Source organism: Pecten maximus, chromosome 2 (genome assembly GCF_902652985.1).
Source record: "Pecten maximus chromosome 2, xPecMax1.1, whole genome shotgun sequence".
NCBI classification, from domain to species: domain Eukaryota; kingdom Metazoa; phylum Mollusca; class Bivalvia; order Pectinida; family Pectinidae; genus Pecten; species Pecten maximus.
In genome coordinates, this window is record NC_047016.1 from 14,859,175 (window position 1) to 14,883,003 (window position 23,829).

General features: G+C 36.1%; 1 protein-coding gene across 2 annotated transcripts; it reads left to right on the plus strand.

Moving 5' to 3' along the window:
• Positions 1 to 4,519: 4,519 nt before the first annotated feature.
• On the plus strand, positions 4,520 to 13,312 carry LOC117318974 (calcyclin-binding protein-like). 2 transcript variants are annotated; one of them, XM_033873892.1, is made up of 6 exons: positions 4,520 to 4,674; positions 5,780 to 6,011; positions 8,237 to 8,333; positions 9,905 to 10,031; positions 11,885 to 11,982; positions 12,920 to 13,312. In XM_033873892.1, exons 1-6 carry the CDS (start codon positions 4,660 to 4,662, stop codon positions 13,062 to 13,064), a joined length of 714 nt encoding a protein of 237 aa, XP_033729783.1. In that variant the 5' UTR covers positions 4,520 to 4,659; the 3' UTR covers positions 13,065 to 13,312. The 2 variants fall into 2 exon arrangements, with proteins under 2 accessions (XP_033729783.1, XP_033729787.1); XM_033873896.1 differs by having other exon boundaries at positions 4,522 to 4,674; positions 9,905 to 10,004.
• The last annotated feature ends 10,517 nt before the right edge of the window (positions 13,313 to 23,829 follow it).

Here is a 23,829-nt window from a genome sequence, read left to right on the forward strand (position 1 = left end):
ACGGTACCAGTTTTCTTTCATCCATGGCACCAGTTGTTTTCTGTCAAAATAAAGCTGGTTTCAGGTGTTTTTAGCCCACCATCATCAGATGGTGGGCTATTCAAATCGCCCTGCGTCCGTGGTCCGTCGTCCGTCCGTCCGTCCCTCCGTCCCTCCGTCCGTCCGTCCGTAAACAATTCTTGTTATCGCTATTTCTCAGAAAGTACTGAAGGGATCTTTCTCAAATTTCATATGTAGGTTCCCCTTGGTGCCTAGTTATGCATATTGCTTTTTGAGACCAATCTGAAAACAACATGGCCGACAGGCAGCCATCTTGGTTTTTGACAATTGAAGTTTGTTATCGCTATTTCTGAGAAAGTACTGAAGGGATCATTCTCAAATTTCATATGAAGGTTTCCCTTGGTTCCTAGTTATGCATATTGCGTTTTGAGACCAATCGGATAACAACATGGCCGACAGGCAGCCATCTTGGATTTTGGCAATTGAAGTTTGTTATCACTATTTCTGAGAAAGTACTGAAGGGATCTTTCTCAAATTTCATATGTAGGTTCCCCTTGGTGCCTAGTTATGCATATTGCAATTTGAGACCAATCGGAAAACAACATGGCCGACAGGCAGCCATCTTGGATTTTGACAATTGAAGTTTGTTATCACTATTTCTGAGAATGTACTGAATGGATCTTTCTGAAATTTCATATGTAAGTTTCCTTTGGTGCCTAGTTATGCATATTGCGTTTTGAGACCAATCTGAAAACAACATGGCCGACAGGAAGCCATCTTGGATTTTGACAATTGAAGTTTGTTATCGCTATTTCTGAGAAAGTACTCAAGGGATCTTTCTCAAATTTCATATGTAGGTTCCCCTTGGTGCCTAGTTATGCATATTGCTTTTTGAGATCAATCCGAAAACAACATGGCCAACAGGCAGCCATCTTGGATTTTGACAATTCAAGTTTGTTATCACTATTTCTGAGAAAGTATTTAAGGGATCTTTCTCAAATTTCATATGTAAGTTTCCCTTGGTGCCTAGTTATGCATATTGCGTTTTGAGACCAATCTGAAAACAACATGGCCGACAGGCAGCCATCTTGGATTTTGACAATTGAAGATTGTTATCACTATTTCTCAGAAAGTACTGAAGGGATCTTTCTCAAATTTCATATGTAAGTTTCCCTTGGTGCCTAGTTATGCATATTGCATTTTGAGACCAATCTGAAAACAACATGGCCGACAGGCAGCCATCTTGGATTTTGACAATTCAAGTTTGTTATCACTATTTCTGAGAAAGTATTTAAGGGATCTTTCTCAAATTTCATATGTAAGTTTCCCTTGGTGCCTAGTTATGCATATTGCGTTTTGAGACCAATCTGAAAACAACATGGCCGACAGGCAGCCATCTTGGATTTTGACAATTGAAGATTGTTATCACTATTTCTCAGAAAGTACTGAAGGGATCTTTCTCAAATTTCATATGTAAGTTTCCCTTGGTGCCTAGTTATGCATATTGCATTTTGAGACCAATCTGAAAATAACATGGCCGACAGACCGCCATCTTGGATTTTGACAATTGAAGTTTGTTATCTCTATTTTTCAAAGTACTGAATGGATCTTTCTCAAATTTCATAAGTAGGTTCCCCTTGGTCCCTTGTATTGCATTTTTGGACCAGTCTGTCCTGAAAACAACCTGGCAAACAAACAGCCATTATCGTTAAATCTCAAATTTCTTATATAGCTAGGATTCCCTTGTTTGAAAAGTACTGGAGGGATGTCTCAATTTGCACAGATTAGTAAAATGAAGGGAAAAGTAGAGAAAAGATCAATCTGACATGGAACCTATGAAGATCATTCAATGGTGGGCGCCAAGATCCCTCTGGGATCTCGTTACAATTGAAGTTTGTTATCGCTATTTCTGAGAAAGTACTGTAGGGATCTTTCTCAAATTTCGTATGTATGTTTCCCTTGGTGCCTAGTTATGCATATTGCATTTTGAGACCTATCGGAAAACAACATGGCCGACAGGTAGCCATCTTGGATTTTGACAATTGAAGTTTGTTATCGCTATTTCTGAGAATGTACTGAAGGAATCTTTCTCAAATTTCATATTTAGATTCCCCTTGGTGCCTAGTTATGCATATTACATTTTGAGACCAATCAGAAAACAACATGGCCGACAGGCAGCCATCTTGGATTTTGACAATTGAAGTTTGTTATCGCTATTTCTGAGAAGGTACTGAAGGGATCTTTCTCAAATTTCATATGTAGGATTCCCTTGGTGCCTAGTTATGCATATTGCATTTTGAGACCTATCGGAAAACAACATGGCCGACAGGCAGCCATCTTGGATTTTGACAATTGAAGTTTGTTATCGCTATTTCTGAGAAAGTACTGAAGGAATCTTTCTCAAATTTCATATGTAGGCTCCCCTTGGTGCCTAGTTATGCATATTACATTTTGAGACCTATCAGAAAACAACATGGCCGACAGGCAGCCATCTTAGATTTTGACAATTGAAGTTGGTTATCGCTATTTCTCAGAAAGTAATGAAGGGATCTTTCTCAAATTTTCTTATTTAGGTTCCCCTCGGTGCCTAGTTATGCATAGTCTATGGGAGACACCTTTTAAAAAATTTTAAACCCCACCTCATATGATTTCAAAATTAAGCATTTCTTGCTGTTTCCCAAAAATATTGTTTCTTAGTCAATTAACATTTCCCCCCCTCGGGCCCCAAGCACCCCAAAATTTGTCAATTTGAACCCAACCAAGTAATTTTTATCCCAGATAAAGTGCTTAAGGGTCCTTTCAGAAAAAGCTTTATCAATTGTTTATTTGCCCTTTTCCCCCTCGCCCCTGGCACGTCCCATTTTCCATTTAACCCCCCAAGTTTGCGGGAATATAGAGTATCATGCCTTTCAGAAAATCTTTACATATGCTATATTGCCCATTTACCCTTGCCCTACCCTGGGGTAAAAAACCATTTAACAATTTGTCCCCCCCTAGTGATGCTTCCGGGCAAATAGGAGCAATATCCTTCGCTCGGTTTCAGAGAAGAAGTTGTTTATATCAATATAGCCAAATTGACCCCTTTTGGCCCCGCCCTTCAGGCCCCTGGGGGGTCAGCCCCATCATTTGTACAATTTTGAGTCCCCTACCCATAGGGATGCTTCTGACCAAATTTGGTCAAATTCTGATCAGTGGTAATTATGAAGAAGAAGTCAATTGTTGACGGACGGACGGACGGACGACAGACGAGGGACGACGGACGCCACGGTATGGCATAAGCTCACCTTGGTCCTTCGGACCAGGTGAGCTAAAAATAAAATAAAAAAATAAAATAAAATGTTTTTCCTACCTACCTACCCTATTTTTTTGGGAGCCGAAATGGGAAACACAACTATAATTTTATTTGGCCTAAATAACAAACAATTTACCGAAATATACTACATTATTGTGAACCACTTTTCTCCAAAAATACTCGATCGTCCAATTTTTTTCAGTTTTGGATTAGTAACAAGCTGAATAAATTCCATGTGTATTGAAGTACTGATTAAGTTTTTGAAACATATTTTTGTTATAAAGTTATCAAAATTTTGCATCAAATATAGTTTATATTTTAGCAAGTTTTCTCCAAAAATACTTTTTTTTTTTTTTTCATTATTGAATCAAATAAAGGCTGAATACATGTACATTGTTTGTGATCAAGTTTAATAGCAAACAATTTTGAAAAAAGTTATCTTCATTTTACATCAATTAGCAGACCTACAGTGTATGTATGTCCCTGTAATATCCAACATAATTATATTGGTGTATGACGATTGAATAATATTCATTACTATCTTTAGTGAATTGCAATAGAGTCATTGGTGGGCGTATAAATTACCAGGCATGTGGTACCCAATGGCCAGTACATTGCCAGTATAGATGGATTACATTAATATTATGACTTGCATACACTTCAGTGCTTCTATAATTATAATTTTAGTGTGTATAGGGGTTTTCTTCTATACATGTTCTCACACAGACAAACTGGTTAACAAATATTGGATACTCGTACATCTGTATGAATTATAATATATGAAGAGAAATACCATATATAGCCAGTAACTATGTATATGTCTGTTAGTCTGTGGGTCCAGTTCAGCAACTTTCAGTTTATCGTCGTTGACATTGTACTTTCCTTTCCCACAAATAGAAAATTAGGCTATCTCATTATATTTACATGTTTGTCTTCATATTTGGGTCTGTCTTCATCTCTGTGTCTGCGATATAATTTCGGGCCTCTAAAACATCTATAGATCTTCTCAAAATATGACATCGTTCTTTGTCGGCCTCAGTATATTCTACGGCGATGAGCTTCTTGTTGGGCCCAGTTGGTTAGGCGCAATATTACGAGCATTCGAGTTTTTCGGTTTTCTTCTATTGCAAGTAATGAAAAATTTCGAATGTGTAGGAAAGTAAACGCATCATAGTCGTTAAAACGTTTCATAAAAAGGAATTATGAGATGAACTGTTAAGCGTGCAAATAACGGTGTTCATAAATTTTGGCACACATGTTGGAAAAATCCAGAATTCAGCTAGTACACTGCTGCAAGAGTGTGTTGTTGGCGTGAAACAGGTCACAGTGATTATATACAGTTAGCCTACTGATACCCCCAAATAGCCATGAGTACGGATGAAGTAAGTTTACGTAGTTCAAATTTAGCTTTAAGTGACACAGACGCTGAAATTTTCATAAACTTTACTTTCATTTTCGTTTCACCCATCCAGAACAAAGGGGTGGTAACATTTAAGTACAAAGTGTATTAATTGGTCGGTTGACTGATTTTGAAGTAGAAAAGTTGTAATTGATCAACGACAGTTGGTTATCATATCTATATTTCCTTGTCCTCTCTTCCGCCATAAAATCTGGTCACGCTCACAGCACTGGCAAAATAACCTCTCGCTCACACCAGTAGGCTAAATGGAATTACCATTACTCTGAGCTAGAAAGGTGACCTATTGTCTTCTCCACTTTAACCGTACTCCCTCTTTCATAAAGTCTTTCCAAACTGAACAAGTAGACTATCAACAATACCTCTCATTTCAAATTGATGTTGCCAATGACACCGAATTTGTAACAGATGTACAAATGTAATAAGAAATGGGACCTCCAAGTGTATAGTCCCTACTACAAGAAAATGTAGGTTAATCCCACTGATTTGAGCCACTGTACCATATAATTTAGTAAGGTGATACTATCCACTTTTACACAAATCCCCTCAACTCATTTCAAGACTTGACATGATAAACCTGAGTACATGTATATGTCCCCATCTCTCTTTAAAACTTTACACTAACCTTTACCTCCATCTCCTAGACTTTACACCTTTACTATAACCAGTACATCTTCCTCCGAGACTTTACATTAACACCTATATACCCCTGTCTTTTAATACTGCTTTCCAGATTTTAGAATATATCAAGTCATTCCTATAAATTCATTACAAGTAAATGTTTGGCATTTATCTAGCAAATAGAGCATTTCAAAATAAGTTTTGTCAAGGTTAAAGTCAGCTATACAATGTAGCGATCTAATGAACTGCTCTTTTTGGCTTTAAATTTAGCTTGAGAGCACACATTCTCTCCAAATTCAAAGCAGTTGTCGTCATGAATGGATACCAGGTACACAGTGGATTACTTCTAGATTGTTATTTCCACCTTGCATACAGTGTACCTTGGTTCAAAATAATTTGCCACTTCAACTGTTATTGTTACATATAAGTACATCTTTTTGTTTTTGAAGCTAAGGAAGGATGCTGCAGAATTGAAAGGTTTCCTGGAAACTGCATCTCGTCCCAGAGTAAAAGATATTTTATCTGTAGAACTTCGGAAGATAGAAACAGATATCATCAACAAAGAGGAGGCTGACAGAACAAGTGACGTTGCCATGGAAACAGAAACTGCTAAACCTACAACAGAGGGACTAAAAATCAAACAGCCTCGTTCTGTATCCTACATACAGGAGAAAACTTATGGTAAACTATTGTTTTGGCAGCATGGTTCATTGTTAGCTCACCTGGTCCAAAGGACCAAGGTGAGCTTATGCTATACCATGGCGTCCGTCGTCCGTCCGTCCGTCTGTCGTCCGTCCGTCCGTCTGTCAACAATTGACTTATTTGACTTCTTCTTCATAACCGCTGATCAGAATTTAAACAAATTTGGTCAGAAGCATCCCTATGGGTAGGGGACTCAAAATAGTACAAATGATGGGGCTGACCCCCTGGGAGCCTCTGGGGTGGGGCCAAAAGGGGTCAATTTGACGCTATTGATATAAACGACTTCTTCTCTGAGACCAAGCAATGGCTATCGCTCATATTTACCTGGTAGCATCACTATGGGGTGGGGATTCAAAATTGTACAAATGATGGGGCCGACCCCCCAGGGGCCTGAGGGGCGGGGCCAAATGTGGTTAATTGGGCTATATTGATATAAACGACTTCTTCTCTGAAACTGAGCAATGGCTATTGCTCATATTTGCCTGGTAGCATCACTATGGGATGAGGATTCAAAATTGTACAAATGATGGGGCTGACTCCATGGGGGCCTGAGAGGTGGGGCCAAATGTGGTTAATTGGGCTATATTGATATAAACGACTTCTTCTCTGAAACCGAGCAATGGCTATTGCTCATATTTACCTGGTAGCATCACTATGGGGTGGGGATTCAAAATTGTACAAATGATGGGGCCGACCCCCCAGGGGCCTGAGGTGCGGCCAAATGTGGTCAATCGGGCTATATTGATATAAACGACTTCCTCTCTGGAACCAAGCAATGGCTATTGCTCATATTTGCCTGGTATCAGCACTATGGGGTGGGGATTCAAAATTGTACAAATGATGGGGCTGACCCCCCAGGGGCCTGAGGGGCGGGCCAAATGTTGTTAATCTGGCTATATTGATATAAACGACTTCTTCTCCGGAACCAAGCAATGATATCTCTCATATTAGACTGATAGCATCACCTTGGGGTAGGAATTTGAAATTGTACAAATGACAGGGCTGACCCCCCCCCCCCCCCCCCCCCCCCCCCCCCCCCTGGGGGCTGATAGGCGGGGCAAAAGGGTGTCAATTTGGCTAAATTGACATAAACAACTTTTTCTCTGAAACTAAGCAATGGATATCGCTCATATTTGCCTGGTAGCATCCCTATGGGGTGGGGATTCAAAATTATACAAATGGTGGGGCTGAACCCCAAGGGGTCTGAGGGGTGGGGCCAAAAGTGGTCAATTTGTTTAAACAACTTTTTCACTGAAACTAAGGAATGGATATCACTCACATTTGTATGGTAGCATGGTTATGGGGTGGGGATTCAAAATTGTACAAATAATGGGGTTGACCCGGGCCGCCAGGGGGCTGAGGGGTGGGGCCAAAAGGGGTCAATTTGGCTAAATTGATATAAACAACTTATTCTCTGAAACTTAGTAATGGTTTGACTGGTAGCAGGGTTTCAAAATTGTATAAAGGAAGGAGCTGACCACCCGGGGGGCAGAGGGCAGGGTCAAAAGGGGTCAATTGGTTTAAACAACTTCTTTTCTGAAACTAATTAGCAATGGATATCATTCACATTTGTGTGGTAGCATCCCTATGGGGTTGCGCTAAGAGTCAATTTCATTTCATGGATTAATGCACTTTTGGGCATTTTTAGGATTAAAATAAAACCAATGTACATGTACCCATATAAAATGCTTATGATATATATTGACATAGCAATACCAGCGACAAATATACTTAGGCATCATTCTTGTTTCATATCTCATGAAACCAGGTGAGCGATACAGGCCCTCTGGGCCTCTTGTATAATGACTGTCACATGCTTGCTTGATTTTTTACCCTAAATTTAGACATCAGTAAAATGTATTTATTGTTTGCAAGTAAATTATTTTAAAAGTCTAAGCCTTCATTAGCCTTCAGAAAGAGCAGCTGTAGATATGTCATATTACAGTATAAGTTAGTCAATATGAGGTGTATATTATCCGATGAAACCTGTTGCAATAACTTAATGGTGTAAAATATAAAAGACCAATTTGAGAAAAGATAAAGAAAACAATATTTGGAAGAGTTTAAATTGATTTCAGCTGCAAGCAAGATAGAGGGAGTTAACCTGAATGTAGGAAATAAATTCAGTTATTTCTGTGTCAGGATTTTCAGTGATCTTTAAATTTTGAAATTTATCTTTAAAAAAAATGTTGACATCATTTTAGCTTGGGATCAGTCGGAAAAATTCATGAAAATCTATGCCCAGTTGCCTGATGTCCAAAGTTTACCCACGGATAAAATCACTTGTGATTTTACTTCAAGGTTGGTATTCATAGAAACTACATAACTTCTCAGCTCCATTAAAATACTTAGAAGAGAGTGAACTACATTAGCCATACTGCATGTAATAGCTCATTCCCGCCATACATTGTTTTCGCTAAATGTCCCATATCAGCTCACACACTATGATAGTAAAGGGTGTTAAGAAAATCTGTACTGCAAATATAAAATGGTGTTACTTCAAGAATAATAAGGACATTTGTATAATTTGATCTTTCTGTTTGAATAACCTTAGGCACCACCTTTGTATCTGATTATACTTTTTATTCTATTAGGCATTGAGTGAAGACACATGTCCCTGAGGTATACCTCTCCATGCAAATCTTAAATGACATCGTAATTGGGCCATTGGCATTAGACAGGGGTCTCCATACACCTCAGTATCAAGAATACTTCAAAGATTTTCAATTGGATTTAAATTGGGAGAATTGCCAGGCAAATCCTCTTTAGAAATAAAGTTTGGCAAATTATTTGTACATCATTCCTGTGAAGCATGAGCTGTATGGGGTGTTGCACCATCCTGCTGGAAAATAGCCTGCCTGGGGTACGGTACCAGTTTCCTTTCATCCATGGCACCAGTTGTTTTCTGTCAAAATAAAGCTGGTTTCGGGTGTTTTTTAAGTATGTTATCCTGATAAAATTGTCCATCAACAGTTTTCAGTAGTTAGAACATGGAGTGTCCGCTTACTCCCATAGCCCCCATATCATAACTTTCGTGCTTGACTTGACAACGCTAGATTCGGGTACGTCATCTGGCTGGGACCTCCACACAATGTCATCTTGTTGATTCGGACTATGAAACAAACAGTTTGTAGATTTAACACTGAAGACTCTTTTTCTGTTAAATGTTTGTGATCTCTTGCAAACATCATTCTATTCCGGCACTGATGTTTTGTTAATAATGGACACCACAATCTTTTGAAACATCACTATTTTTTCACATTTTTAAAATAATTGTACTCTGTAACATGACTTACATCAAATTTCTTTAGGTCCTTGGCTTGGAGCATTTTCTTGTCATCTTCCCTTGTAGGACGTCCCGTCTAGGCATCAGTGTTTAGTCCAATATTTTCCTCTCTCCTCTGCCTCAACTTCCTTACCCATCTTTCAGTTTTTCGTAGAGAGTTAGTCACATATTAAACATTATGTCTGAAGTCTAACAGAACCGTGGCCTGTCCTCATTCCTGCTCTGGAGACAGGCATTCTGAGGATGAACTTTTCAAGATGGTCGCTGGCATTTTGATTTTGTCATCTGCTACTTCTGTGTATACATGTCTCCATAGCAACCGAAGAGAGTCGTGCTCAAGGGAGGTAACATAGTATATAGGATGCACCCAACTAATTTAACTGCGACTAAAATTTGGAGGCAATACATAACTTCTCTTGAATTATAAGTAAATTTGCGGAACAGAGTTTCTTAACACCTTTTATATACGTATAGCAGTGGATAATAGGAGATTATGTTAATTATTGTTTAATAATACAGGTACATGTACTAAACAAATCTATGGAGGTAAACAGTATGTTACATTATCCATTTCTTTGTTCTGTAGGTCATTTAGACTGCAAGTAAATGAATTGAAAAATAAAAATCATGAGTGGCACATAGCAAACTTAATGGAGGAGATTGTTCCAGACAGCAGCTATTTCAAGGTAAGATCAGACAGCAGCTATTTCAAGATAAGTCAGATAGAAGATATTTCAAGGTAAGATCAGACAGAAGCTATTTCAAGGTAAGATCAGATAGCAGCTATTTCAAGGTAACATCAGATGGAAGATATTTCAAGGTAAGATCAGACAGAAGCTATTTCAAGGTAAGATCAGATAACAGCTATTTCAAGGTTAAATTAGACAAGCTATTTCAAGGTAAGATCAGACAGAAGCTATTTCAAGGTAAGATCAGACAGCAGCTATTTCAAGGTAAGATCAGATCAGACAACAGCTTTTTCAAGGTAAGATCAGACAGCAGCTATTTCAAGGTAAGATCAGACAGCAGCTATTTCAAGGTAAGATCAGATAGCAGCTATTTCAAGGTTAAATTAGACAGAAGCTATTTCAAGGTAAGATCAGACAGCAGCTATTTCAAGGTAAGATCAGACAGAAGCTATTTCAAGGTAAGATCAGACAGCAGCTTTTTCAAGGTAAGATCAGACAACAGCTATTTCAAGGTAAGATCAGACTGCAGCTATTTCAAGGTAAGATCAGACAGCAGCTATTTCAAGGTAAGATCAGACAACAGCTATTTCAAAGTAAGATCAGACAGCAGCTATTTCGAGGTAAGATCAGACAAGCTATTTCAAGGTAAGATCAGACAACAGCTATTTCAAGGTAAGATCAGACAGAAGCTATTTCAAGGTAAGATCAGACAGCAGCTATTTCAAGGTAAGATCAGACAGAAGCTATTTCAAGGTAAGATCAGACAGCAGCTTTTTCAAAGTAAGATCAGACAGCAGCTATTTCAAGGTAAGTCAGATAGAAGATATTTCAAGGTAAGATCAGACAGCAGCTATTTCAAGGTAAGATCAGATAGCAGCTATTTCAAGGTAAGATCAGACAACAGCTATTTCAAGGTAAGTAGTGGATGTCCACCTTCATTAATTGCATCCTAAGATGGTGATAACTATGTCTTCAAAAGAAGGGAGGCAGTTTGTATTAGTATCAGTTCTTATTCTTGACAAAACTGGCAGTATACTTGCATTTCTAATAATATTCTGATCGGCAATAACATTTAAATGTTTCAAGATATTCTAATGAAAATTGCTGAATATCTTTATCATTCTACTTGCAAAGTCAGTGGCCAAGGTCAATGGCAAAGGTCAATGACAAAGGTCAATGGAGTGCAAAAACATCAATGCATAATAATGGAGAAAGGGAGATATGTTTTTATTCACAATACCAATCTCTAGTTAAAAACATCTATTGATCTATTTCTTCAAAGAGAGGTTCCAAAAATGAGAGTACACATTGTATATCGACTTGTAAAGGAATTCATAGGTAATTCCATCTTAAGATCATAATTATAATACATATGCCTCAATATACTGCTTGGCTAGAGAGAACTTCTCTTTAACTGGATAGGTTGAGCTTAAGACTTGTAAGCCAGAGGTCCCGGGTTCGATCCCTGGGGGAGACAGTGATTTCAATTTATTAAATCATATGCTCTGTTACACTTGGATTTGTATTTCAAGTGTCGGAAGCAAAGGCCGGAGGCACTGACAATAAATAGAAGAGTGTTTCCATGGCCTTGGGACTATGAAACTCCAACTTTGTACATGGCTTCCTTACAGAAGCTTGTTTGGGATTGCTGTTCAGGTTTGAAGGTCAAAGGTCAAAGGTCAAGGTTACTGTTACTGCAACTATAAACAATGGTTTCACTGCTGTTGGTCACACAGGTCAGACATACTCACTTTGGAATTGTTGTGTTTTGTCATATTTTACCAAGCATGACTCATTATTGTAGTCTTGTTTATGATATCCTGTAAAACAAGAAAGAGAATTGAAACATGCTTTGTAACAATTTTGTTTTAATTTAGGTGAAGACTAACAGTGTCTTGGTGATGTTGAAGAAAAAAGCAGTGAAGACATGGCCTTATGTTACAGAAAGAGAGAAAAAAGCACAGGATAGTAAAAAGTAAATACTCTTTAAAACTGACAAAATATTTTATTGACTGGAATCACTCAGAAGATTTTTGTCAGAATATTTAAAGCGATGTTTTACACAAGTTACAGGATTTCATTTGATGCTTTTTGTGCAAAAACTTAAAGAACTTTTATTTTTATGGAAATTGTATGCATCAATTTGCCATATAAGCAAACATATATATGATAGATTAAATTTGTAGAAATTCTTTATAGAGCTAGTTATATTATAAATTGATTTACCAACAGTTGCGCAGCACTGATTGTGCCAGAACAAGTTGGCATTTTATTAGCCAAACAGTGTGAATTGTGGACATTTTAAAATCCACAAAATTTTATTCTTACGAGGCAATGAAATTGTGATCCCATGAGAAATTAAAAGGTAAAGTCATATACACTTATGTATTTACCCAATGCTTTGCATAGAATCTATTACCAGTGAACCTTCAGTTCCAGATTCTTCTATGCACTACATGGACAAATTTTATATTTGGGTTATATTCATACCAGTTTTGTTTGTCCAAACTGACCACAGGAACGTCATTAGTGAGAGTTCTTAAAAGGTTTAGAATAACCAGATTTTGAGAAATTTTCCAACTTGTTCCGAACATCATTTTAAATCCTACAATTTGTTCTATTCAAATATTATTTGCATTTATATAAATTCAGAGAATTTTCTCTATCCTACAACTGTTGAAAATGGGAAAATTGGCTTTGAACTTTTGTTTATTTCATAATTTTTTCAGTGTGATCAGTTGTTCTGTAAATACTTTCTTCATACATGTATTTCTGTTTTTCAGTGACTGATATTTCTGATATTTCAACACCATTTGTATACAGCATTTGCAAAAAATTCAGTTTTCAGTTACTGATATTTTAATTCCCTTTGTATACAGTATTTGTAGTAATGAATGCTATTTTATTTGAAGACCCAAGGCAGACGAGAGCAAGGACCCTAACGATTCTCTGATGGACATGTTGAAGCAAATGTATGATGACGGAGATGATGAAATGAAAAAGAACATCAGCAAAGCCTGGAGTGACTCTCGCAACAAGCAGAGTGTCATCGAATAGGTGGAGACTTTATTTTGTGTTAACCTGATGGAAGTTTATCCATGTCATACATACACTGTCAACTGTTGTGAAATTACTCTGTGAAGCAATTTGTTTTGATTTTGAATAATTTTGTTGTGAAGTACATGTATAGGCAAAACTATCATTTCATGTTGGATCATCTCCATTTCATTTGATAAAATGAATTAAGTCATACTGAATCTGATGTTAACTAGAGCATTGTAAGAAATAAAACCTTTTTATTCCATTTTCAGTGTGGTAATGATTTATCTACACTGTAATATCCTAACTGGTGTGTGAAAACACATTCTATATATATATATGGGTCCCCATTGTTAAGGATTTAAGGACTTTTATTACCTTGGTTGTTGATTTTTTCATCTTCTCAAAACCAAAAGTTTAATTGACTTAAACAATACTTGACATGTACAGAACATTATTTCCCATTAAATGATTGGTTTTTGTCTTGTAATAATGAGGTAGTGGCAACAGGACTAAAGTGTTACTGTTTCGTCAACTTGCCGACAATGTCAAGAAGTGACATTTTGTACTATGACCCCAAAATTAAGATCAGGACAAAAATAGAAATTTGGATTACAGTATAGTGTACAACTAAGATCTGGACAAAAACAAATTAGATTACAGAAGGGTGTTCTTCTATGATCAGGACAAAATAGAGATTTGGATTACAGAAGGGTGTACAACATGGATCTGGACAAAAATAGATATTTGGATAACAGTAGGGTGTACAACTAGGATCAGGACAAAAAAAAAAAAAAAAGAGATTTAGATTACAGAAAGGTGTACATCTATGATGAGGACAAAAATAGAGATTTGGATTACAGTAGGGTTTACAACTATGTTGAGGACAAAAATAGAGATTTGGATTACAGTAGAGTGTACAACTAAGATCAGGACAAATATAGAGATTTGAATTACAGTAGGGTGTACAACTAAGATCAGGACAAATAAAGGCCTTGTAAGAGTGTATGTACTGACAAGGTGTTGGCCTTTTAAGAGTTTATTAGGACATAATTGCCTACTAGGTTTGGGCCTTGTACAAGTTTACTATGATGTAAATGCCAAACAGGTGTGGGTCTTTTAGAGATTACTGGGATGTAAATGCCTACTAGGCATGTAGGTGTGGTCCCTGTAAGAGTTTACTGGAATGTATATGCCCAATAGGTATGGGCCTTGTACAAGATTACTGGGACATAAATGCCCACTAGGAATGGGCCTTGCAAGAGTTTACTGGGACGTAAATGCCCACTAGGTATGGTCATTGTAAGAGTTTACTGGGACGTAAATGCCTACTAGGTATGGTCCTTGTAAGAGTTTACTGGGACGTAAATGCCTACTAGGTATGGGCCTTGTAAGAGTTTACTGGGACGTAAATGCCTACTAGGTATGGTCATTGTAAGAGTTTACTGGGACGTAAATGCCTACTAGGTATGGGCCTTGTAAGAGTTTACTGGGACGTAAATGTCCACTAGGTATGGGCCTTGTAAGAGTTTACTGGGATGTAAATGCCTACTAGATATGGTCCTTGTAAGAGTTTACTGGGATGTAAATGCCTACTAGATATGGTCCTTGTAAGAGTTTACTGGGACGTAAATGCCCACTAGATATGGTCCTTGTAAGAGTTTACTGAGATGTAAATGCCTACTAGATATGGTCCTTGTAAGAGTTTACTGGGACGTAAATGCCCACTAGGTATGGGCCTTGTAAGAGTTTACTGGGATGTAAATGCCTACGAGGTATGGTCCTTGTAAGAGTTTACTGGGACGTAAATGCCCACTAGATATGGTCCTTGTAAGAGTTTACTGGGACGTAAATGCCCACTAGGTATGGTCCTTGTAAGAGTTTACTGGGACGTAAATGCCTACTAGGTATGGTCCTTGTAAGAGTTTACTGGGACGTAAATGCCTACTAGATATGGTCCTTGTAAGAGTTTACTGGGACGTAAATGCCTACGAGGTATGGTCCTTGTAAGAGTTTACTGGGACGTAAATGCCCACTAGGTATGGGCCTTTAAGAGTTTACACAGATTGTTTGAGATTCAAGAGTGTTGCTTATCATTATGATGTTCTGGTACATTTGTGTTGATCTAATCTGATCCAGGACAAATTCAAAATGACCACCACATTCTCCCTTTAATCAGTATAAATAACTCAAACATCAGAAATATCCATGTATATTTTAATTCAATTCCACTTATAATAAATAATAAGAATAATACTTACAATAAGATATTGCGTGCTTCCAAATCAGTGAAGTAGAAAAATACTGATAACATCCACATGAGGGATTGACTGTTTCTTGTATAACACACATAATTTGATTGCAATTGATTCCTATGGTTTAAAAATACATGAAATTAATATTTTGGTACCATAATGAAACATTATACTTGTCTGCTCAGAGATAACAACCTCTATACTGGTTTTAAAGAAAATATCTTATTCTTCTACAGAGAGCACAACGATGTATATATATATAAGTCATACAGTGAAATTGTCTGAGAAGTAATATCGACAAACAACTTTTCATTGGCTGCAGTGTGATGTCATCATATATAAACTTGTGGAATGTGGTAAACGCATGATTGTTGTAGTTGTGTTAAAAATGAAAATATTACACCCCAGAATTTATTGCAACTAATTATTTGTGATTCATATAGGAGTTTTAAAAAAGTCAACTACCAGTACATCATATTTTGTATAACTAAGTATTCCGAGGACTTGGGTACCCTATAGTGATCAACTGAATTGTCCACATGTTTTTCGCAATCAAAACATATCTTAAAAAATGATCTGAACATTTGAAAGTTTGTAAAATGTAGAACCACTTCAATTGAGTTTGAATTGAAGTCAAATCTGAGGATTACATAAGCACACCAGGAACTACATTCTGGTAATTCTTCCATAGAAATGTGCACTAAACAGAGTTAATTTAACATTTTAAAAGTTTTTTTTTTATTGAAATACACATCTTTAACATTATTACCAAGGTATATTGGTAGTCAACGCTGTATGGACCTACCATATATCTAAATATGTTTGAAGACAACGGACATGTGATTCAAATAAGTAATTATACATCTGAAAAGCTCCCACATAATATCAATACCATTCAAATACTCTATATCTGGGCACACAAACCAGAAGGTCAACACAGAAACTATCATGTATCCACACATACATGTACACATACACATCTGTATTGACATTTTTGTGTTGCAGTCAACAATAAACATCATGAGAATATCTTTGAAATAATCTCTGAAATGTCGATCAAATGGTTAACAGATTAGATTTAATGCAATGCGGATTGAGAGATATATCACCCAGTTGATTATCTATCATACCTGTATGTAATCAGGCACACATGATTAAATATCATACCTGTATGTAATCAGGTACACATGAGTTACTACCATACCTGTATGTAATCAGGTACACATAATTATCTATCATACCTGTATGTAATCAGGCACACATGATTAACTATCATACCTGTATGTAATCAGGCACACATGATTAACTATCATACCTGTATGTAATCAGGTACACATGATTAACTACCTTACCTGTATGTAATCAGGTACACATGATTAACTACCATACCTGTATGTAATCAGGTACACATGAGTTACTAACATACCTGTATGTAATCAGGTACACATGATTAACTACCACACCTGTATGTAATCAGGTACACATGATTAATTACCATACCTGTATGTAATGGGGTACACATGATTAACTACCATACCTGTATGTAATCAGGTACACATATTTAACTACCATACCTGTATGTAATGGGGTACACATGATTAACTACCATACCTGTATGTAATGGGGTACACATGATTAACTACCATACCTGTATGTAATCAGGTACACATGATTAACTACCTTACCTGTATGTAATCAGGTACACATGATTAACTACCATACCTGTATGTAATGGGGTACACATGATTAACTACCATACCTGTATGTAATCAGGTACACATGATTAACTACCATACCTGTATGTAATCAGGTACACATGATTAACTACCATACTTGTATGTAATCAGGTACACATGATTAACTACCTTACCTGTATGTAATCAGGTACACATGATTAACTACCACACCTGTATGTAATCAGGTACACATGATTAACTACCATACCTGTATGTAATCAGGTACCCATGATTAACTACCATACCTGTATGTAATCAGGCACACATGATTAACTATCATACCTGAATGTAATCAGGTACACATGATTAACTACCATACCTGTATGTAATGGGGTACACATGATTAACTACCATACCTGTATGTAATCAGGTACACATGATTAACTATCATGCCTGTATGTAATCAGGTACACATGATTAACTATCATGCCTGTATGTAATCAGGTACACATGATTAACTACCTTACCTGTATGTAATCAGGTACACAAGATTAACTACCATACCTGTATGTAATCAGGTACACATGATTAACTACCATACCTGTATGTAATCAGGTACACATGATTAACTATCATACCTGTATGTAATCAGGTACCCATGATTAACTACCATACCTGTATGTAATCAGGTACACATGATTAACTACCATACCTGTATGTAATCAGGTACCCATGATTAACTACCATACCTGTATGTAATCAGGTACACACGATTAACTATCATACCTGTATGTAATCAGGTACACATGATTAACTACTATACCTGTATATAATCAGGTACACATTATTAACTACCATACCTGTATGTAATGGGGTACACATGATTAACTACCATACCTGTATGTAATCAGGTACACATGATTAACTATCATGCCTGTATGTAATCAGGTACACATGATTAACTATCATGCCTGTATGTAATCAGGTACACATGATTAACTACCTTACCTGTATGTAATCAGGTACACAAGATTAACTACCATACCTGTATGTAATCAGGTACACATGATTAACTACCATACCTGTATGTAATCAGGTACACATGATTAACTATCATACCTGTATGTAATCAGGTACCCATGATTAACTACCATACCTGTATGTAATCAGGTACACATGATTAACTACCATACCTGTATGTAATCAGGTACACATGATTAACTACCATACCTGTATGTAATCAGGTACACACGATTAACTATCATACCTGTATGTAATCAGGTACACATGATTAACTACTATACCTGTATGTAATCAGGTACACATGATTAACTACCATACCTGTATGTAATGGGGTACACATGATTAACTATCATACCTGTATGTAATGGGGTACACATGATTAAATACCATACCTGTATGTAATCAGGAACACATGATTAACTACCATACCTGTATGTAATCAGGAACACATGATTAACTACCATACCTGTATGTAATCAGGTACACATGAGTTACTACCATACCTGTATGTAATCTGGTACACATGATGTGCTACCATACCTGTATGTAATAAAGTACACATGATTAACTACCATACCTGTATGTAATCAGGTACACATGATTAACTACCATACCTGTATGTAATGGGGTACACATGATTAACTACCATACCTGTATGTAATCAGGTACACATGATTAACTACCATACCTGTATGTAATCAGGTACCCATGATTAACTACCATACCTGTATGTATTCAGGTACCCATGATTAACTACCATACCTGTATGTAATCAGGTACACATGATTAACTACCACACCTGTATGTAATCAGGTACACATGATTAACTACCATACCTGTATGTAATCAGGTACACATGATTAACTACCACACCTGTATGTAATCAGGTACACACGATTAACTACCACACCTGTATGTAATCAGGTACACACGATTAACTATCATACCTGTTCAAACAATATGTATATCATTGTAGAATTAAGAAAATTGATGTGTGCTTTGAAGTGTTTAAATCTCATGTATGTCAGTACTATGAGATTGAAAAGATTATGTATAAATCAAGAAATGAATATGTTAAATTCCTTACAAGATGGGGAGGATGGCATGCTTTATTCGAAAAGGAAAAATAGAATGTAATTTAAATAAATTCTAGACTCCTTATACTATTCCTTACAATTTTTCAGACCTGTATGGTTGAAATTGGTCTTGTAGATTACATGTTGTTTGTCTACTTGTTATTTGTATACAATATCTATATAATAGCATCATAATCTTAAATAGTCTGAATAATATAGATATTGTAATGTATGTATTGTGTATTTGTTTGTATGTTTAAGAAAATCAATAAAAAATTTGAAATGTAATAAAAAAAACCAAAAAAACCCCACTATCATACCTGTATGTAATCAGGTACATATGATTAACTACCACACCTGTATGTAATCAGGCACACATGAATAACTACCATACCTGTATGTAATCAGGTATACATGATTAACTATCATACCTGTATGTAATGGGGTATACATGATTAACTACCATACCTGTATGTAATCAGGTACACATGATTAACTACCTTACCTGTATGTAATCAGGTACACATGATTAACTACCATACCTGTATGTAATCAGGTACCCATGATTAACTACCATACCTGTATGTAATGAGGTACACATGATTAACTACCACACCTGTATGTAATCAGGTACACATGATTAACTACCATACCTGTATGTAATCAGGTACACACGATTAACTATCATACCTGTATGTAATCAGGTACACATGATTAACTACCTTACCTGTATGTAATCTGGTACACATGATTAACTACCATACCTGTATGTAATGGGGTACACATGAATAACTAACACACCTGTATGTAATCAGGTACACACGATTAACTATCTTACCTGTATGTAATCAGGTACACATGATTAACTACCATACCTGTATGTAATCAGGTACACATGATTAACTACCACACCTGTATGTAATCAGGTACATATGATTAACTACCACACCTGTATGTAATCAGGTACACATGATTAACTATCATACCTGTATGTAATCAGGTACCCATGATTAACTACCATACCTGTATGTAATCAGGTACACATGATTAACTACCACACCTGTATGTAATCAGGTACACACGATTAACTACCATACCTGTATGTAATCAGGTACACACTATTAACTACTATTATACCTGTATGTAATCAGGTACACATGATTAACTACCATACCTGTATGTAATCAGGTACACATGATTAACTACCATACCTGTATGTAATGGGGTACACATGATTAACTACCACACCTGTATGTAATCAGGTACCCATGATTAAATACCATACCTGTATGTAATCAGGTACGGTAAACCTCCGGTTAGTTCCAACAAAATTAAATAAATATTGACGAACCAGTTCGAATTATTCGAAATTATGCTTCAGAAAATAAGCGAGAGTTCGAACTATTCGAGTCAAAATCGGCGAAAATCTCGACAGAGTAAAATCATTAGACACAAACACATCCATCTTAAATCTGATACGTAATAACGGCGGTCTGAATAATGGCACATTTATAAAAAAGTAAAATGATAGTATTTTATTTAATTCAATGTTAATTGATTGTTAAAACATTCTTCATTTCGCGATAATTATTATGGTTATTGTGCGAAGCCGCTCGGTTAATGCGTAGCTACAGTGGGCCCAAAAACAGTACAGTACACGTTTCATTTGTGACACAAAAGTTAAACATTTGTACAGTATAATCTTTGCACGGTTATATTTTTTATCTGAATCAGAAACCATCGCTATATTATTGTAATAAATGGTCTCTTTAATACATCGAAAGCAGTCTACATAACCTGTTGCGTTTACGAAAGCACTACTGTAAAAATATGCGATATATGTTGGTAAAATTAGGTCAGAACATCAACATGTCTGCTTTGAAATATACCCAGTCGTATTATCTACCAAACATAGTTGATACCTGCAAACTTATCCATCACTAATTGGGACACCTGTGGATTGTGTTGACTGGATATGAATGCTCTTCACGTCACTCAGCACGATCGGGCAGCCGATCCTTTCAACTTTACCGCAAGCGACACCTCGCGTGGCCTGCTTACCTAGCGCGAGGTCGCAGGTTTTCATGCAGGTAACACCTTGATTGGCAATACTAAGAGATGTCCAGTCACAATTAAATAATCATAATGCTAAGTTAACATTAGTTATATGTGAAAATACACGGACGATTTCTTAGTTCGCCATACAGCGTGAATACAAATATCGCATGTTATTTATACATTGTCGGGGCCTAAATTTGCAACCAGTTGTCTCGTGCGTGGTGTGGTGTATTTTGGAATGTAAAACAAAATTAATTAACGCTTTAATATGTGGCATATATTAAATCACAGACGCATTCTAATGATCACGCATACAATCTAATAACCTAGCGCTAAACGTGCTTGCTGATCAAATTTAAATCTTGGCATTTTTTTCTGGGCCGGTCATCGGGCGAGTCGTCGCGAGCTTACAATGGAGTTTACGGGGAAAAAAAATCTTACTTTACGTTCTTCATTTGACAAGTTCGAACTATCCGAAATGGTGTCAGTTATAAACAGCCAGAGTTCGAACTATTACTAGCTAAAAAATTACTGTTTTTCTTGAAAAAAATGTGTGTTCGAACTATCCGCGTGTTCGAATTAATCGGAGGTTTACCGTACATATGATTAACTACCACACCTGTATGTAATCAGGTACACATGATTAACTACCATACCAGTATGTAATCAGGTACACATGATTAACTACCATACCTGTATGTAATCAGGTACACATGATTAACTACCACACCTGTATGTAATCAGGTACACATGATTAACTACCACACCTGTATGTAATCAGGTACCCATGATTAAATACCATACCTGTATGTAATCAGGTACACATGATGTGCTACCATACCTGTATGTAATCAGGTACACATGATTAACTACCATACCTGAATGTAATCAGATATACATGACTAACTACCATACCTGTATGTAATCAGGTACACATGATTAACTATCATACCTGTATGTAATCAGGTACACATGATGAACTACCATACCTGTATGTAATCAGGTACACATGATTAACTACCATACATGTATGTAATCAGGATTAACTACCATACCTGTATGTAATCAGGTACACATGATTAACTACCATACCTGTATGTAATCAGGTACACATGATTAACTACCATACCTGTATGTAATCAGGTACACATGATTAACTACCTTACCTGTATGTAATCTGGTACACATGATTAACTACCATACCTTTATGTAATCAGGTACACATGATTAACTACCATACCTGTATGTAATCAGGTATACATGATTAACTACCATACCTGTAGGTAATCAGGTACACATGATTGACTACCATACCTGTATGTAATCAGGTACCCATGATTAACTACCATACCTGTATACCATTAACGTCTTGAATAACCAAGATGCTTAGTAAACACAGTAGTTACAATGCATGGGTGAATTTATAGCCTGCCATGTAACTTGACATCAGTGTTCTCATTTTCATCTATTATGTATTTAACGGTTTCTCATATGCAAATTTTAAAAATGAAGAAACTGAATAACACATACACGTATAGAATATATATGGAGTCCGATTACGAGATGTTTAAAAAATCTTTCTTTTCCTACTTCATGGCTCTCTGATAAAATAAAAAAATATTCATAAATCACATTCTGATCAGACAATTTAATATTACACATGGCATTTTATTACTCCTTACAATATACAGCCAAAATACATTGACACTAGTTTTCATGATAAATAACAGCAACAAAAACAAAATTTAAAACTCATAACAGCAGGATAATTGTCCAACAGTAATGCGATGATATGTATACATGTACATATTTGTTATAGATAAAACATTAAGTTGGACAGAGCAAGTAAAAAAAGTATTATCTAAATTATCAATATCAATTGCTTTACTCCGAAAAATGAAAAGATATTTACCTAAAGATGCCAGAAAAATATACTATAATTCATACATATTACCAATTTTAGATTATGCAGCCATAGTATGGGGAAACGGTCTTACAAAACAACAAATTCATCAAATAACAAAACTGCAAAAGAAAGCTCTTAAAATAATGCTAGATAAACCCATTTTAACAGAAAGTCTATCCCTTTTTAAAGAAGCCAAAGTTCTACCATTTGAACAAAGAATAAAATATCATACAACTATATTAGTCTATAAAGCCTTGCATAACATGACGCCTGATTATATACGCTCATTAATTGAAACTTGTCAAAATTCGTACTTTTATAACTTGAGGTCAACTACAGATAAACTTATTTTGCCCAAATTGCAATCAGAAACAATGCGAAAATCATTTAGCTACTCTGGAGTATTGTCATGGAATAACCTACCACTACATCTTAAAAATATAACATCTCTTACAACTTTCAAACAAAAAATATGCAATCATTTTCTCTCAAGCTTAAAATCATAAATTTCAGTTCTTCCAATTCAAGCGAAACTACATTATTAAGAAAGCATGTGTATTATTATCTATTGATTTTAAATAATTCCCTATCAATGTATATATAAAGAAATTCTTGTTCTACCGAATGATACATGTAACTGTATTATGATTATTCTATCATGAGTACCTGCATGTTCATATATATATACTATAACTTTTTCCAACCATATTGTATATATTTCAAGATATCTTGTTATGTGTTGATTAATGTATATTATGTTTTGTATGTTGTTATAGAGAGCCATATGGA